Consider the following 17,318-nt stretch of genomic DNA (forward strand, 5'->3'; position numbering starts at 1 on the left):
ATTTAAAGGAAGCCAGAGAAGCTTTAAAATTAGAGAGAAGGATGGGAACATTCCAGGGAGGAGGGACAACTAGGAAAGATTCCTGGAATCCTGGGATAGTTGGTCTAGCCTGAGGAACAGCAAGGTAGCCAGAGTCACTGGATGATGAGGAAGAGCTAGGCTTCTGCTTGAAGTTTTTCTACCTTAGTGGAATCTACCAGATACCAGACTTAGCATAGTCTGCTCTGCTTGCATGGTCTTTGAAAATCCAGTATCACCTCCACACCGCCATGAGGAACTGGAGGAAAATATCGGCAAATGTGACTATTTGGGCAGCAGATGGAATAGGAAAAGTGTTGAATGTGAAGGCAGGAGACCTGGGTTCCATCCCCAGCTCTGCCATTTATGAGCTCTGTGACCATGTGCAAGTCAGCTGTTGAGAAGTAGGACGAATCACCATGATATGGTAAAGTCTCTATCACATGGAGGCATTCAACTAACGGGGATTTAGTTATTCGTTAGGCCAGAGATAGGAACATGTGATTTATGACGCTTTTTCTAATAAAATTTTGATGTGACGAGGTGCTTGGTGCCATAGTTTGTCCATCTACAAAAATGGGCATGAAATATTCCATTTATCTCACAGGATAACACTTCATGAGATTAAAATGCTGCAGAAATGTGAATAAGGAGCGAGAAATCCTAGATACAAATATTGGTGCTACTATCTATTACCTAGATGGCTATGGGCACATCACTTTATGTCTCTGGGCCTCAGTTTCCTCATTTATAAACTCAAAATGGTTTGACTAGTTGATAGTTAAGATCCCCTCCAGCCCTAGGTACTGTGATCCTATATCTAATGGAGAAGAAACATGAATAATTCTGTTTTTGTATTGCTTTTACAGAAGCCAAAGATACAGGTTTTCTCCTTGGGGTCTTGGTGTTTTATATGGTCAAAAGCTCTCCACAATCTCTAGAAAATGAAATTCAATCATCAATTGTAGTCTCTCTCTCTCTCTCTATCTCTTTCTGTCTGTTTCTTCCCTTTCTCTCTTCTTTCCTCTCTCTGTCCCTCTCTGTTTCTGTTTCTGTCCCTCTCTTTTTCTCTGCTGTCTCTGTCACTGTCTCTGATTATTTCTGTCTCTCTCTGTGTCGCTGTCTGTCTGTCTCTTCCCTTTCTCTCCTTTTCTCTCTCTTTGTCTCTCTCTCTCTCTCTTTCTCTTTGCTCTCTCTCTCTCTCTTTCTCTCTCTCTCTCCCCCCTGCCTCTTTCTCTTTCTTTCTCTCTCTCTCTCTCTCTTTCTCTCTGTCTCTCTCTTTTTTTCTCCCTCTCTCTCTCCCTCTCTCTCTTGTCTTCCTCTCTCTCTTTCTCTCTCTGCTCTGTCTCTCTCTCTCTGTCTCCGGTTGTCTGTCTGTCTCTGTGTCTCTGTGTGTGTCTCTCTGTGTGTGTGTCTCTGTCTCTGTTTCTCCCTCTCCCTCCTATCTCTCCCTTCTTCCTTTCTCTCTCTCTGTCTCTCTCTCTCTCTCTGTCTCTCTCTCTGTCTCTGTCTCTCTCTGTCTCTGTCTCTCTCTCTCTCTCTCTCTCTCACACACACACACACACACACACACACACACACACACACACACACCCTCTCCTTCCTCCTCATCATGGAGAACCGCAGCAGAGTTGACAGCCCCATCAACATGTCACTGGTGGGCAGAGACACTGTCCTGGGCTTGATGGAGTACAAGACTGTCTCTGTCTTCCTGGTGCTGCTGATCTGTGGGGTGGGCATTATCGGCAACATGATGGTGGTCCTCGTCGTGCTGACCACCCGGGACATGCGGACGCCCACCAACTGCTACCTGGTCAGCCTGGCCTTGGCTGACCTCATGGTGCTCCTGGCGGCCGGGCTGCCCAATGTCTCTGACAGCTTGGCTGGGCAGTGGATCTATGGGCACGCCGGCTGCCTTTGTATCACCTACTTCCAGTACCTCGGAATCAATGTCTCTTCTTGTTCCATCATGGCCTTCACTGTGGAGAGGTAAGGACATTTCTTTTATTTGTGTTGCTGTCCTCATTTCGCAAGGCTTCTATGTGAGTCATAAACTATAGGGCAGGTCACAGGTTGTAATAAAAAGAAGCTTGGATAAGGAGACCCTGGGCATACAAAGAAAGGCAAAAACGAGGTTCTCCCACCTCCCATTCTAATGGAAGAGACGCTGGGGAGAACAGTAGTGCCCCCCTCTCGGGCTCCTAAAGACCAAATGAGACAAAACACTGCTCCCAGCTCTGACGCTCATTAGCTGTATAGCCACAGCTGAGTCACTTAACCAATTGAGACATAGTATACTTGACTCTGTCCCTGATTTATTATTTGCTTTGAGCATTTCCTTCCTCTCCACTCCCCTGGGTCTTTCTTTCTGGGTTCTCCACTTTTATGGGTATTATGGACCCCTTTGACAAGCTAGTGAAGTCTAGACACTCTTTTTTCAGAATAATATTTTAAATGATCATGGAATAAAGAGATTATATGGAAATAGTTATCAGAATGTTTTTTATAAAACCACCCATTTTAAAATGGGGGAATTGAAAGAAGTTAAAATCCCAGTGGACCATACTTATATAACTTTTGTGGTTTACAAAGCACTTTTGTATTCACTTCCCTGTGAAATTGGTCATGTCAACATCATTATCCTTTTGCAGATGAGGAAAGCGAAGGTTCAGAGAGATCAAGAGACTTAGCTGGGAACAGTCTGAGCAGGATTCAAACCCAGACCTCCTGTTTCCAAGTTCACTATTTTTCCCTGTAGTGCTCTACTTCTACCTAGATGGTCCCTTCTAGTTCTAGTGATACATTATTTTTAGATGCAAAGCATTGTTCCTATTTCACGGATGAGCCACTGAGGCAGTGATGGAGCCAAGCCATAGTTACAGTTCAGCGGATGGTCTCCACTTGTGCCATCGTCCTCCTTCCCCTCATGTGACTTAAGAACTTCTTTATCCTTGACTTCATCAGCAACAATGAGTATCTAATGAGTGCCTATTGCACTCCCTGCACCATGCTCAGAATTGGAAGGGATTGAGAAATGTCTAAGATAAGCAGGTGAGCCAGAACCAGCTCAACAGGTTTCTAAGAGTCTTAGGGTTCAATTTTCAGCATGAGCACTTGTTATGTAGATAAGGGCTTGTTCTATTGTTTTGTTGATTGTCCTGACTTAAGAAAATGGAGGGATAAAATATTAATAATGCAAATTAAACTTAAATGTGTTGGGCAACACACTTTTTTTTTTTTTTTTGAAGTACTGGTTGTTAAACTTTTACCAGCATGCCCTTGAAGATATGGCTCCCGCCATGATACCATCTCTGTTTAAGTGGTCCGCGCTCTGTTTTGCTTGTTCTCTAGGTACATCGCCATCTGCCATCCCATAAGGGCCCAGACAGTGTGCACAGTATCCCGGGCCAAGCGTATCATCACCGGGGTCTGGGTGGTCACCTCTGTTTACTGCATGCTCTGGTTCTTCCTGGTTGACATCAACATCACCAAAAACCAGAGCCTAGAATGTGGTTACAAGGTTTCCAGGAACCTCTACTTGCCCATCTACCTGCTGGACTTTGCCATTTTCTTCGTTACCCCCTTGGTGGTGGCCACGGTTCTCTATGGGCTGATTGGGAGGATACTCTTCCTGAGCTCTCTCTCCCACCTCCCCAGCTGTGTCGGCCCGGAGGGCTGCCCGGAGGGGAGCGCTCCAGAGAGGGGAGCAGAGCAGGGCAAGGCTGGGGGCCGCCCCCGGACTAAAGGGGCCTTGTCTTCTAGGAAGCAGGTAAGATGGATTTCCCCATTTCTGGAGTGACAGGGAGAGAGAGAGAAGCTTCTGAGGTGGAAATGGGGTGAAGGAGGAAGAGAGAATACACACAGAGAGGCAGGGAGGAGCAGAGAGACAGCAAGCAGTAGGAGATGGGCAAGAATTAGTAAGAGCTCACTGTGTGCCAGAGTGCTGGTGGAGGAAGACCTAAATTCAAACCCAACTTTCGATAATTACTAGCTGTGTGACTGATCTTGGGCAAGTCAGGCTGTTTGCCTCGGTTTCCTCACCCATAAAATAAGTTAGAGAAGAAAATGGCACACCTCTCTGATATCTCTGCCAAGAAAAACCCAAATGGGATTCTGAAGAGGCAGACCAAGCAACAAAATCAAATTCAGGAAAGCTCTGTGCTAGGTGATGAGGAGGCCCCCCAAAAGGCAAAAAACTGTCAGACCAAAGAAAATCAAAATCAGTAAAGTCCATGCTAGGTGATCAGGAGCCCCCTGCAAAATGCAAAAACCTATCAGATCAAACAAAAAAAATCAAATTCAGGAAAGCTCTGTGCTAGGTGATGAGAGGCCCCCCAAAAGGCAAACTGTCAGACCAAAGAAAATCAAAGTCCATGCTAGGTGATCAGGAGCCTCCTGCAAAATGCAAAAATCTATCAGATCAAACAAAAAAAAATCAAATTCAAGAAAGCTCTGTGCTAGGTGATGAGAGGCCCCCCAAAAGGCAAAACTTGTTGGATCAAACAATAAAATCAAAATCTGTAAAATCAATGCTAGGTGATGAGTAGGCCCCCCAAAATGCAAAAAACTGTCGGATCAAACAACAAAATCAAAATTAATAAAGCTCTGTGCTAGATGATGAGGAGACCCTCAAAAAGGCAAAAAACTTGTGTCCCCTGTCCTCAAGGGGCTTACGTTTTGGTTTTTTTTCCAAGGCAATTGGGGTTAAATGATTTGCCCATGAGCACACAGCTAAGAAGTGTTAAGTGTCTAAGGCTGCATTTGAACCCAGATCATTTGAACTCCAGGGCTGGTGCTCTCTTCACTGTGTCCTCCAGTTCCTCTGAGCTCACATTCTAATGGCAAAGACTGTAAGTTATGGAAAAGAAGGGAGATGAGAGATACAAAGAAAAAAAGAGACAGTAATGGGAAAATGGGCACTCAAAAAACAGCAATCGAGGTGGGAAGAGAAAGGGGAAAGGGCTTTTAGGAGACAGGAAGGGCAGGTGGAGGTGGGTAGAGAGAGAGGCAGGAAGGGAGGCAAGAAATGCAGGAGGCAGAATGCAAGCTTGGGTCACATCCACAATAACCCTCCTAGGATTTTGAGGAAGGGAATGTTAACAGAACAAAGCTGAACAGAGGAGGAGAAAAGAATGTGTGATTTTCCAGCTAGTAATTGCTACAGCATCAAATTGGTCCAATTTAATGTTCATGTTTTTGCTGCACTTTCAATACAAGGAATTATAGGGTTTGTTGTCCCCTGAAAAAGCTCAGGGGACACCCACTGGCTGCCCCCAGCCAACCAGCTCCTCATCAGGAGGGTAACATAAAAATCGTCCAAGGATTCATCGGTAGGTGCTGCTGCCAGTCAGACTCATCACCATGTAGAGTCATTTTAAGAACCAGTTTATTAGATGTTGAGCATACAAAATTCAGTGAGCCCCCAGCAGCCATTTTCAGTGATTTTATGTAGGGTTTAGTTACAACTGCAGGACAGATACAATGGAATTTTACAGAGGGCAGAAGTAGAAGGTAAAGATTTACACATCAAAGAACAGAAAACAGAAAGGGATGATCTGCCTCAGGTAAAATGGCAAACTGTCCAGTAAACACTGGGGATAAACCTGGAATCTGCAGACTAACCATTAACAATGGAGTTATGCCTAATTATTAAACACTCAATGTTAAGTAAATAGGGATAATAAGGCTGAGCCAGAAATTCTTCTATCACTAACCAGTTAATCACCAGAGCTAAAGGTTGATGTTCCATTAAAGTCTGCAAGCTCTAGCTAGTTATGTGACTTGTTATCTCAAGCTGGTGGTAGCAATATTTAAATTCTTTATGACAAAGAGGATACTGGGGAGGGCGGGGTGTTTGTGTGTGTGTGTGTGTGTGTGTGTGTGTGTGTGTGTGTGTATGCATAGGCGGGAAGGAGAGAAGGAGAGAAAGACAGAAACAGAGAGGGAGGGAAGGAGGGGAGGAGGGGAAGAGGAAAGGGAAGAAAGAGAAAGGGATAGATAGAGACACAGAGAAAGAGGGAGGGAGGGAGGGAGAAAGAAAGAGTGGGAAGGGAGGAGGACAGGAGGGAGAGGGGAAAAGGAAGAAGGAGAAGAAAAGAGAGATTACAGAGTAATTAGTTTAAGTCTCAGAGAACTGGTCCACTGGGGGTTTAGGCGGGTAGGGAACAATGTTTGTCAGATTCTTCCAGACTCAAACCTAGACTGCTCTGCTCCAGAAAGCTCTAACCTGATCTATAACCATTTGCTGAATCCAGAGCTTAGAAGAGCAGGGAAAGTCTTATTAGATATCATCATGTATGTGTTTGTTTTGTTTTGTTTTGTTTTTTAATTTTATTTTTAATTTATTTTTTAACACACGTTGCTTCATGAATCATGTTGGGAGAGAAATATCAGAGCAAAAGGGAAAAACCATGGGAAAGATTTTTTAAAAGCCAGAAAAAAAAGAACATAGCACGTGTGGATTTACATTCAGTCTCCTTAGTTCTTTTTCTGGATGGAGATGACATTTTCTGTCCAAAGTCTGTTGGGACTGCTTTAGATCACTGAACCACTGAGAAGAACCAAGTCTTTCATAGTTTATCTTTGCACATTCTTGCCATTATTGTGTCCAATGTATTTTTGGTTCTTCTCGTTTCTCTCAGTATCAGTTCATGTAAATCTTTTCAGATCTTTTTAAAATCAGGTTATTCATCATTTTTTATAGAACAATAATATTCCATTACCTTCATGTACCTCAACTTGTTCAGCCATTCCCCAGTTGAGGGGCATCTACTCATTTTCCAATTCTTTTCTACCGCAAAAAGAGCTGCTACAAACATTTTTGCACACATGGATCTTTTCCCTCCTTTATGATTTTTTTGGGATTCAGACCCAATAATGTCACTCCTGGGTCAAAGGATATATCATGTATGTTTTATTTTTTAAGAAAGGTGAGTATGTAGGCTCTCTTCTCTACCTTACCAACTCTTACCTACTCTTGCCCCATCCTAGAGTCCTCAAGAGGTTTTCCAGCATTCTTAGATTTTTGAATAAATAGTAAATATTTAATAGATGCCTTTTCATTCATGTGTAATTGCATTCTACTCTCACCATAATCATGTTGCCTCTCAGTGAGAGCCTGAAATTTCCCTCTCTGTAATATGAGGAGATATTAATAGCTACAAGCCCAATGATTGAACAGGGACTGAGGCAAATAATGGCCCAGCCTGAATAATTAAGATGATCTCTTAATACAATTAAAAATAAGTTTTTAAATACTCTCCCTTTCCCTTCCAAGCAGCCTTCTCTCTCAATCTGCTCTATTTGTCTGATTAGCCACTATGAAGAAAAGAAAGGCAGTACAGATTGATAGAGAGATCCCTATATTGGGAGGTAAAAGATCTATGATTAGGATAGATCAAGTCTACTCTTTACCACTGACTGTCTATGTGATTCTGGGAAAGTTGCTTTATCATTATTAGTGAGTCAATAAACATTTATTACGTGCCTATAATATCAGGCATTATGCTAAATGACAAAGGTATAAAGAAAGGCAAAATACAGTTCCTGCCACTCTCAAGGATCTCTAGCAATCCAATGGGAGAGGCAACATGCAAACAAACATTAGATAGAATAAATTGGAAATATTCAATAGAGGAAAGGCCTTGGAATTATAGGTATTTGGGAAAGGTTTCTCTAAAAAACTGGGATTTGAGCTGGACTTGGAGGAAATCAGGGAAGCCTGGAGGCTGAGAAGAAGAAGAAGATAATTCAAGGTATAGGAGACAGCCAGTGAAAATCTGCTTCTTTATCTGTAAAATGACCCAATTGTACTAGTAATTATAATGGCATTATAGGAGAAATGTCTTGTTGCTGATACAAATCTACTATAATGCAGAAATTATAGAGGTGGGGAAAACCCAAGTTTTATTATGCTCAAGCACAGGTTCAGATCTCAGACAAAAAAAGAAATTTGAATCCCAATTAGGATTCTAACAAGGTTTCTTATAGACAAAATTATGTCAGAGTGACAGAGCTTCATTCTTTTACATACTGCAATCTTGTATTTCTCTTAGTCCATAAAAATCAGAAAAGAGATTCACAATCCCATGCCTCCATCAATGTCATAAAAGTTGAACAGATTTTATTAAATGTTGTTAAAATAATCTTATACATAAAATAAGCTTTATTAAAGAGACGCTACAGGTAAACTAAGTTTAGAGTACAGTTTAAACTACATTTAAAGGGATCACAAATAGGCTGTTACCAAGGAGTCAAGGACAGTTGAGATTCTTCTCTAACTTCTTACCTAAGGAATGTTTAAGACCTTAACTAAAATTTCACATCCCATACCCTGACCTTCCTTTAATATTATTCTATGAGTCAGTTTTTGGTCAGATGTGGTTAACATTAATAGAGAACAGGCTTTTAGTTAACCTAAAATTATAGTAGGAAAGGCAATGAACCCCAATGATAACACTTATTAAAAGGAAATAAAAATCCCCATAACAATAACTAGAATTAATATGGAGGACTTTAATATTTGCAGCATACTTTATATATATATTAAATCAATTGACCCTCAAAACAATCCCATTTTACAGAGGAGGAAACTGAGGCATAGAGAAGTTAAGGGTCTTGCCCAGGCTCAGAAAGATAGTCAGTGTATGAGGCAAAATTCAAATTTAGGTCTTCCAAGTCCATTCTGTATTGTATTTACCCTGCCACTCCTCTACCCCAACATCTAACTGCCTCTAACTAGATCAGGGGTTAATTTTTTTTCTTAGCAATTGCCAATTTTTCCAATTACACATAAAGATAGTTTTTACCATCCATCTTTGTAAGATTTTGAGTTCCAAATATTTTTTTTCTCTCTCTCCTTCCCCTCACCGCTCCTCAAGACAGCAAGCAATCTGATATAGGTTATTTTTTTTTAACATATTTCCATATTTGTCATGTCATGCAAGAAAAATCAGAATGAAAGAGAAAAAAACATGAGAAAGAAAAAGCAAACAAACAAAAAAGATGAAAATATTATACTTTGATTTGCATTCAGTCTCCATAATTCTCTCTCTGGATGCGGATAGCATTTTCCATCTCATCTATTAGAATTGTCTTGGATCATCAAATTGTTGAGAAGAGCCAAGTCAATCATAGTTGAAAATCCAGGGTTCTTAATCTGGGGTTCATGAGTTCAGAGAGAAGACATCATTTTTTTATTTTTATATTTTTATTTATTTATTTATTTTTAATAACTTTTTATTGATAGAACTCATGCCAGGGTAATTTTTTTTACAGCATTATCCCTTGCATTCACTTCTGTTCTGATTTTTCCCCTCCCTCCCTCCACCCCCTCCCCCAGATGGCAAGCAATCCTTTACATGTTGAATAGGTTACAGTATATCCTGGATACAATATATGTGTGCAGAACTGAACAGTTTTCTTGTTGCACAGGGAGAATTGAATTCAGAAGGTATAAATAATCCGGGAGGAAAAACAACAATGCAAGCAGTTTGTATTTATCTCCCAGTGTTCTTTCTTTGGGTGTAGCTGCTTCTGCCCATCTTTGATCAATTGAAACTGAATTAGCTCTCTTTATCGAAGAGAGCCACTTCCATCAGAATACATCCTCAAACAGTATCATTGTTGAGGTATATAATGATCTCCTGGTTCTGCTCATTTCACTTAGCATCAGTTCATGTAAGTCCAGAGAGAAGACATCAATACATTTCAGGGCTTCATAAACTTGAAAGGAAAAAATTACATCTTTTTTTAACCTTCTACTGAAATCCAGCATTTTGTGTAATTTATGTATCTGAAAATATTAGAGAAGATGGTCATCATCAGGCCATCAAAGGAGTCTAGTGCTCCAAAAAGATTAAGAATTCTTAAGAGACTTATCTAAGAACCCTTGGAACAGATGCTATAGATAAGGTGATTATTAATAAGGTGCATTATTAGGGATGACCCCATATCTGTCAGGACTGACTGACAACTTCAGGACTGTTTCCGTTCCATATTAAATAAACACCTATAGTATTTGTATACTAGGTGGACCAAGCAGGGTCTCTGGCCTTCTCCACATGGGACTGGACAGAAAGAACTTTGCTTTGTTCTTAGGTGATTTGGGGCCTCTTGAGACACACAATGGCTCTCTTTCCTTCTTCCTTCCCATCATGCTAGATGTCCTTTGCACCAATATAACTCCTGGCCAGGGGAGAAAGCGAAGACAATTATCAGATTGCATCAGAGCAGCTGGCAGGAGAAAATGTGAGGGATACTAGCCAAATTTAGGTAGAGATTTGCAGCTTTTCCCTCCCTCTAAATCCCCTCCCCTCCACTGATTGTTTTTTCTTTATCTCATGACTCACCTCAACCCAAAAAGGTCCTGAAAGAATGAAGGGGAGGGAAGCCATGATGTGAGTAAAACTAGGTGATGTCAAAAAAAGACTTGGAAAGATTGGGAGATCAGGCGGGTTTGTCTTCAAGGTCCTCCCCATCTTGTATCTTTCTAACCTTATATCCACTTTTTTTTTTCTAATTCCTTTGGCTCTTAGGCTATCTTAAAATGAGGATTCACATTTAGACTAAAGAACAAAAGGAGGAAGAAAAAAAATGTTCCCAACTTTCTTCAGCTTCCCAGGTTGCTTACTTTGAGATTCTGTTCATAAAGGGCAGGGCTCATAACTAATAGCTAATTATTAACATGATTGGGGGGGGCCTGCTAATTATAGCTAATAACCCGAGTTTTCCCTTGGGAGTTAATTTTCTCCGTGTTTCACCCAGTAGACCTCCAAGGAGCCATATTCCCACTTCTGTTTCTCATTCTTCATGCCCTCTCCCTTAGGGTATTCAGAGATTCCCCAAAGTGAGTGTAACTGTGCTTCTTTACTCACCTGTTTCCAATCCAATCTGCTGCCAAGTTCCGTAGTCTATGTCTTTATAGTATCTCTCATATGTGGTACTTTCCTCTGACATCTCCACCATCCTGGACAGATCCTCAGCACTTCCTTCCTGGACACCTCAAATAGTCTGTTGTCGAGATGGGGGGAGTGGTCTGTCTGCCTCAAGTCTCTCCCCATGCCAATCAATATTTAACTCCTCTGTCAAAAAGGTTCTTCCTAAAGCCCAGGCCTGACCCTGTTCTATAAAATCCACTGATTTCCTTAATCTTCAGGATCAAATATAAAATCCTCTATTTGGCTTTTAAAAGTCTTCATAAGGGGCAGCGAGGTGGTGCAGTGGATAGAGCATTAGCCCTGAAGTCAGGAGGACTTGAGTTCAAATCTGACCTCAGACACTTAACACTTCCTGGCTGTGTGACCCTGGGCAAGTCACTTAACCCCAACTGCCTCAGGAAAAAAAAAAAAAAAACAAACCAAAAAATCAAACAATAACCAAAAAAAACTTTTCATAACTTAGCCCTGCTTTTCAGCCTCCTTTCATTTTTTACAACCCTAACACAGTCTAATGCACTCAATAATAATGCCCTTCTTGCTGTTTCTTAAGCACAATTCACTCTACTTGGAACTCTATGCCTTTTCATTGGCTGCCCCCATCTCTACTTGCATCCCTGGAATGTTCTCCCTTCCTTATACCCAGATTCAGGCTTCTTTGGCTTATTTCAAGACTCAGCTCAAAGGCCATCTTTTTTGTAAGAGGCCTTTTCAGGCACACCTTCCTTGTCCCTACTGCTGTCCTTAAGAGATTACCTTTATTTACACTGTATTTATCGTATAGAGTTATTTGTGTGTTGACTCCCCTATTAGGATATGAACTCCTTTTGAAAAGAAATTCTCTTTTCCCCCTATCTTTGTATCACCACATTTAGCAGCTTCTGGCATTAAGTAAGGTCTTAATAAATGACTATTAGCTGTTGACTGACTGTTAATTCCCCTATCAGCTTCCCTATCCTATGTTCAAACTCTGCATCCAATTCTTGAGAGTAGATGGGGTCTACCCCATCTTATCAATATCTATACCTGTACCTATACCCATACCTGTACCTACACCTATACCTGTGCCTGTACCTGTACCTATACCTACACCTATACCTATACCTACACTTATACCTATATCTATACCTGTACTTATACCTATACTTATGCCTATACCTGTACCTATACCTATACCCATACCTATACCTAAGGGAGGTATAGAGTGGGGAAAAACAAGGTAGTCCCTCATAGAAATAAACTCTGGATTTTGGAGCCAGATGACCTGAAAGTGAGTGTCAGCTGTGACCCTTATTAGTTGTATGACAGTAGGCAAAACATGTCACCTTTCTGAACTTCAATTCCTTGATGATGAAAATTACATTGTGTATAGTGAGCCAAAAATCGTGTAAGGATCTGTTGATAGATATGACTGTCATTCATATCACCAATGATACAGCGATATTAACGAAAGCTTCGCTGTATACAAAAATCAGTGAATCCCGAGCAGCAGTTTTAAGCCACATTATATGTTTTGGTTACATAGGCAGGACTGGAACAATGGAATTTTGCAGAAAGCAGAAAGATTAGGTAATGATTTATAAATCAAAGAATGGGCATGAGAAAGAGAACATTTGTATCAGGTAAAAATAAAGAAACTAACCAGTATACACAGGACTAGCTGAATTTGCAAATTAACTAGGATTATTGTTTGATATTTTAGCTTGATTTTGCAGGCCCTAAATATTTCAAATTCAGCTCAAATTCTACTTCTGCAAGGGGCCTTTCCAGACATTCCTTCCTTGTCCCTACTTCTTAAGTAAATGCTCATCGAAAGTATTAAGTAAATGGTGGTAATAAAGTTGAGCTAGAAATTCTCTTACCATAATACTATAGGATTTTGTGAAGATTCAATGAAATATTATATATCTGGATGTATGTGGACAGATTAGAAAAAGCATTATTAAATACCGAGTGCCAGTCATTTGGATTAATAAATTAATTTAATTAATTAACAATTATAATATTATAATAATAAATTAATTAAATTAATTTGGATTAAATGTTAGGGATACAAAAATATAAGCAATCAAGACAGTGCTAGCCTCAAGGAACTTACATTATAATAGAAGATAAGGATAGGACCAGGGCTGTACAAGGAAAAAGGAATAGAACTGGAGATGTCAGAGAAATAATTCAGAAACCTGATTCTTTGTGTTGTCCACGGAGCAGAATGCAGGGTCTCCATGGGGATGGAGGAAGGGATGAGATGGGAATAATGTCCAAAATTCATTCAGCACATTCAGGACATAGGCAGAAAGTGTCCTGGAGGCCTGCATGCTGCAGCCTAAAAAATAAAGACTGAAAGTTTATTTATCATAGTCAATGGTCCCAGGTCATGGAGCCTAAGGTTCTAGTGAAGTCCTTTAGGTGTTACACAAATACCAGTTTTTATTACTGTTAACAATAAATCATCAATTGATCAATTCTGATGGACATGGCTCTTTTCAATAATGAGATAATTGAGATTAGTTCCAATGATTTGTGATGAAGAGAGCCATTTACACCCAGAGAGAGGATTGTGGAAACTGAGGGTAGATGACCTTTTCCATTCTTTTTGTTGTGGTTTGATTGAATTTTATTTTTTCTCTCATATTCTTCCTTTTTTGATCTGATTTTCTTGTGCTGCAAGATAATTGTATAAATATGGATGCCTACATGAAACTTAACATATTTTTATCATGTTTAATATATATATTGTATTACTTGCCATCTAGGAGAGGGGTGAGGGGAAGAGAGAAAAATTGCAATAAAAGGTTTTGCAAGTGTCCTTTTTAACATATATTTTAACATGTATAACATATATTGGATTCCTTGCCATCTAGGGGAGGGGATGAGGGAAAGGAGGGGAAAATCTGAAACCCAAGGCCATGCAAGGGTCAATGTTGAAAAATTATCCATACATATGTTTTGAAAATAAAAAAAACTTTAAAAAAATTGTCCTTATATATGTTTTGAAAATAAAAACTTCAATAAAAACAATAAATCATCACTGTCAATTAATAAATATCAATTATAATTCACATTTAATCATTAAGGAATTGATTATTATTATTGATAACAGTAAATGGGAGATAGCAGCAAAGTTGGAGTCCGCTGATTTGGAGGAGTTCATTCCAAAAGTGTCCGGCCGTTTCCTTGTAGTGGTATGGGTAGCTGATCTGTCATTGTCTAACTCTTCTCCTCTCAGGTCACCAAGATGCTGGTCATGGTGGTGGTCCTCTTCGCTGTCCTGTGGATGCCCTACCGGACCCTGGTCCTAGTGAACTCCTTTATGGACCGCCCCTATCTTGACCCATGGTTTCTCCTATTCTGTCGAACCTGTATCTACGCCAACAGCGCCATCAACCCCATTGTTTACAACCTCATGTCCCAGAAGTTCCGGACGGCCTTTAGGAGGCTGTGCAAATGCCCAGAGGAAGAGCCTCAACGGCGAATGGTCTACCTGACCACTGCCAGCTACAGTGTGGTGCAGGAGGCCTTCCAAGCCAAGCCCAGGGCCTTGGGCAAGAAGCAAGGGCAAGCTCCGCCTCCTTTGGAGCAGGAGCAGGATGCTGAGAGTCCTCAGCCCGTTGGCCAGCCGGCCAGCCAAGAAAAGCCCTATTTCAGTATGGTCTAGCGCCTTTCTGCCACCTCCTTCCCCTGCTTTCTCCTCTTTCCCTTATAACCCTGCACGGTTGGGTTCTTCTCCTCTTCTAGGTTCCTTTAAAGACCTTTCAAGTGAAAAAAAGAGATTTGTGAAGAGATGATGGAGAGAAATCACCCTAAGGATGAATGCACCAAAATCTTAACAGAGAAAGGCTTTTCTTCTCATTATAATTACTTATAATTATAATAATCATGATTAAAACACAAAGAATTACTTAATTCTTTGTAATTAAAAAGACTGTGACATCAGACAGGTGATATCATTATGTGTAAGTGAATTGGATTGGAGGGAGGGAGGGCGGTACAAGATCACCAATCTCACTTTCTCCTTCAGAGCCTCTGGCTCTAGTGATTGCCAGCAGCCTGGAGAACCTGGTGTGCAGCTCTGGAAACAGCAGTAGGACCAAGAATATGAGAATTTAAGATATTCCATATGGAGAAGGAACTGGAAATGACTACACAGTCCAATTCTCTGCCATTTTCAGCTTTTCCAGCTATATGGAGACTCTGGACTCTAATGTGATGTTAACCCATTGAATCTTCTTCCCGAGGTTTAAGACTCAAGGAAAAAACAGACTTTCACTATGTGGAAAATATCTGGAAAAAATGGAAATTGATTCTATTATGGTATAGAAAGATAGACCTGATATACCTAATCCCCAAAATGAAATCTCTTTGAATGGAAAAAAATGTAAAAACGACACTGAAAAATAGCATAAATTGAAGGCAGTGCTCCAGTTTTCTGGTCACTAGATTTGGGAAAACAGGGAAGCCTGTTTTCAGACTGATATGGAACTTTTTATAAGGGATATTTTAAAAGGAGGATAATGATTAATGTTTTCAACATGGCTATTGTACACTGGGTTGAGAAGGCTTTTTGGAAAAGTATTTATTAAAGGCCATACCCCAAAGAAACTAGCAAATCTAATGAGAATAGGATTCAATTTTGAGACAAGTATTTGATATTTCTATAGTACAGATCTTACATGATTTTGAAATTCCTCCATATGTCAAGTTCAATCTAAGATGACTTGGGGTAATTAAAGCTATACAAATGTGACTCAAGAACTCTGCCAGGACATTCTTCTGCCAACATACCAGGTAGAAACTACATATCAGCATTTAATTGGGATGAAATATCCAAATAAATAGCAAGAAAAAAAATCTAACAATAGAATTATTTCAAGTCCTTCTCTCCAAGAGAGAACAAACCCCCACAGACTCCCAAGTCAGAGTAGGAATAAGAGAATGCTGACATCTGCTGCTGAAGCTACCATTCCCTTTTCCACCACGTCTGATGTTGTTATAATGCTTCTTCTTCAAAAGAGTGTAGCTCAACCTATCTCAAGGGTCAATCACATTTTCAGAACTTTCTTTAGAAACGCCCCACCATACACGACTGCCATACAAATGTGTTGTTCAGACAGTTATAAAATATTTTTTCATTTTTTTCCTTCATTTCCCCATATGGAAAATTTCCCCAAGCCTCATTCCCATTTTGAGCAGAATAAGCCAATTCGTTTCAAATCCCAGCATGTCCCTTTCTGCCAGTGCTATATAAATTTCTTTGAAGTTTGGAAAAGCTTCAATGAGGCATTTAACAATCTTGTAAGGGAGGATGGCCAGTTCAAGCTTTACATCTCTGCCATCATACTTCAGATTTCTTTAAGTAGATGGAATAAGAATGTCTTATGATGGAAAGATTTAGGGTTCAGGAGGACTGAATTTTAGTTTTAATTCCACTATTAATTAGCTATTCCTGGATTAATCACTAAACCCATTTCCTCATCTGTAAAATGAAGAGTTTAATAAACTGACTCTTTAAAAGCAAATATTCTAGGTTGTCTGTGAGTTGTAGGCCTGAAGGATGGAACTCTAAAGCAGGGCTTTATTTGGGGTGGATCACAGAATTCCTTGCAGAAGGGACTGATGTGGAATTGGGGTAAGGAAGAAAATTAGTCAATAGGAGCTGGAAAGACATCCCAGTTTATGAGTTTTTTCTTCAAGGTTTTCCATTCTCTTATCCTCTAATCTTTGGGGGTGGGATTTTTCTTTTTCCCTTTGTGCCCATAGCTTTACATCTAAAAGACCCCCTTGTGAGAGCTGTGGGAAGGGGCTGCTAAGGACACACAAGGAAAAGATGTTTGCCCGTAGGCCACAAAATGGAGTAAGATCATTGCTTGAGACGCATCCTCCATTGCCAGGTGCCCAGTGACCCCAGGGGACCATCAGGCAGAAGCTAGAAGAGCTGGTTCCCAGTTTGATGTAACAATCCAACAGGTTTTGAGGTGGAAAGGTTCAGACTATTGAAGGAAAGAGGAAATCTAACCTCCTTGGGTCAGTCTCAGAGGATTAGGTAAGTCCACCCCAAATTTTCATTCAAATGAATAAAATTCACTGCAATTTAATAAAAAAATTAATAAATAAATATTAGGCACTTGCAACTTGCAAGGCCCTCAAAGACAAAAACAAGCCAGTTCTAGTCCTCAAAAAATTCAAATTCTCCTGAGAGAACTTTCTCCAACTCTAAGATTATATTGTGTAAGGGGAAGCTATTTCCTCTGAGACTTGGGCAAAGATTCAAGCTGAATAAAAGGGTACAGTTAACAGCTTCTCCTCCTCCCTATTGTTGTTGCTCACTTCTTTCAGATTCTTTATGACCCCATTTAGGGTTTTCTT

General features: G+C 40.3%; 1 protein-coding gene across 1 annotated transcript; it reads left to right on the top strand.

Moving 5' to 3' along the window:
• Positions 1 to 1,630: 1,630 nt before the first annotated feature.
• Positions 1,631 to 16,471, top strand: LOC127547801 (thyrotropin-releasing hormone receptor-like). The gene is made up of 3 exons (XM_051974802.1): positions 1,631 to 2,007; positions 3,370 to 3,787; positions 14,182 to 16,471. Exons 1-3 carry the CDS (start codon positions 1,631 to 1,633, stop codon positions 14,608 to 14,610), a joined length of 1,224 nt encoding a protein of 407 aa, XP_051830762.1. The 3' UTR covers positions 14,611 to 16,471.
• Positions 16,472 to 17,318: the final 847 nt, after the last annotated feature.

Source organism: Antechinus flavipes, chromosome 2 (genome assembly GCF_016432865.1).
Source record: "Antechinus flavipes isolate AdamAnt ecotype Samford, QLD, Australia chromosome 2, AdamAnt_v2, whole genome shotgun sequence".
NCBI classification, from domain to species: domain Eukaryota; kingdom Metazoa; phylum Chordata; class Mammalia; order Dasyuromorphia; family Dasyuridae; genus Antechinus; species Antechinus flavipes.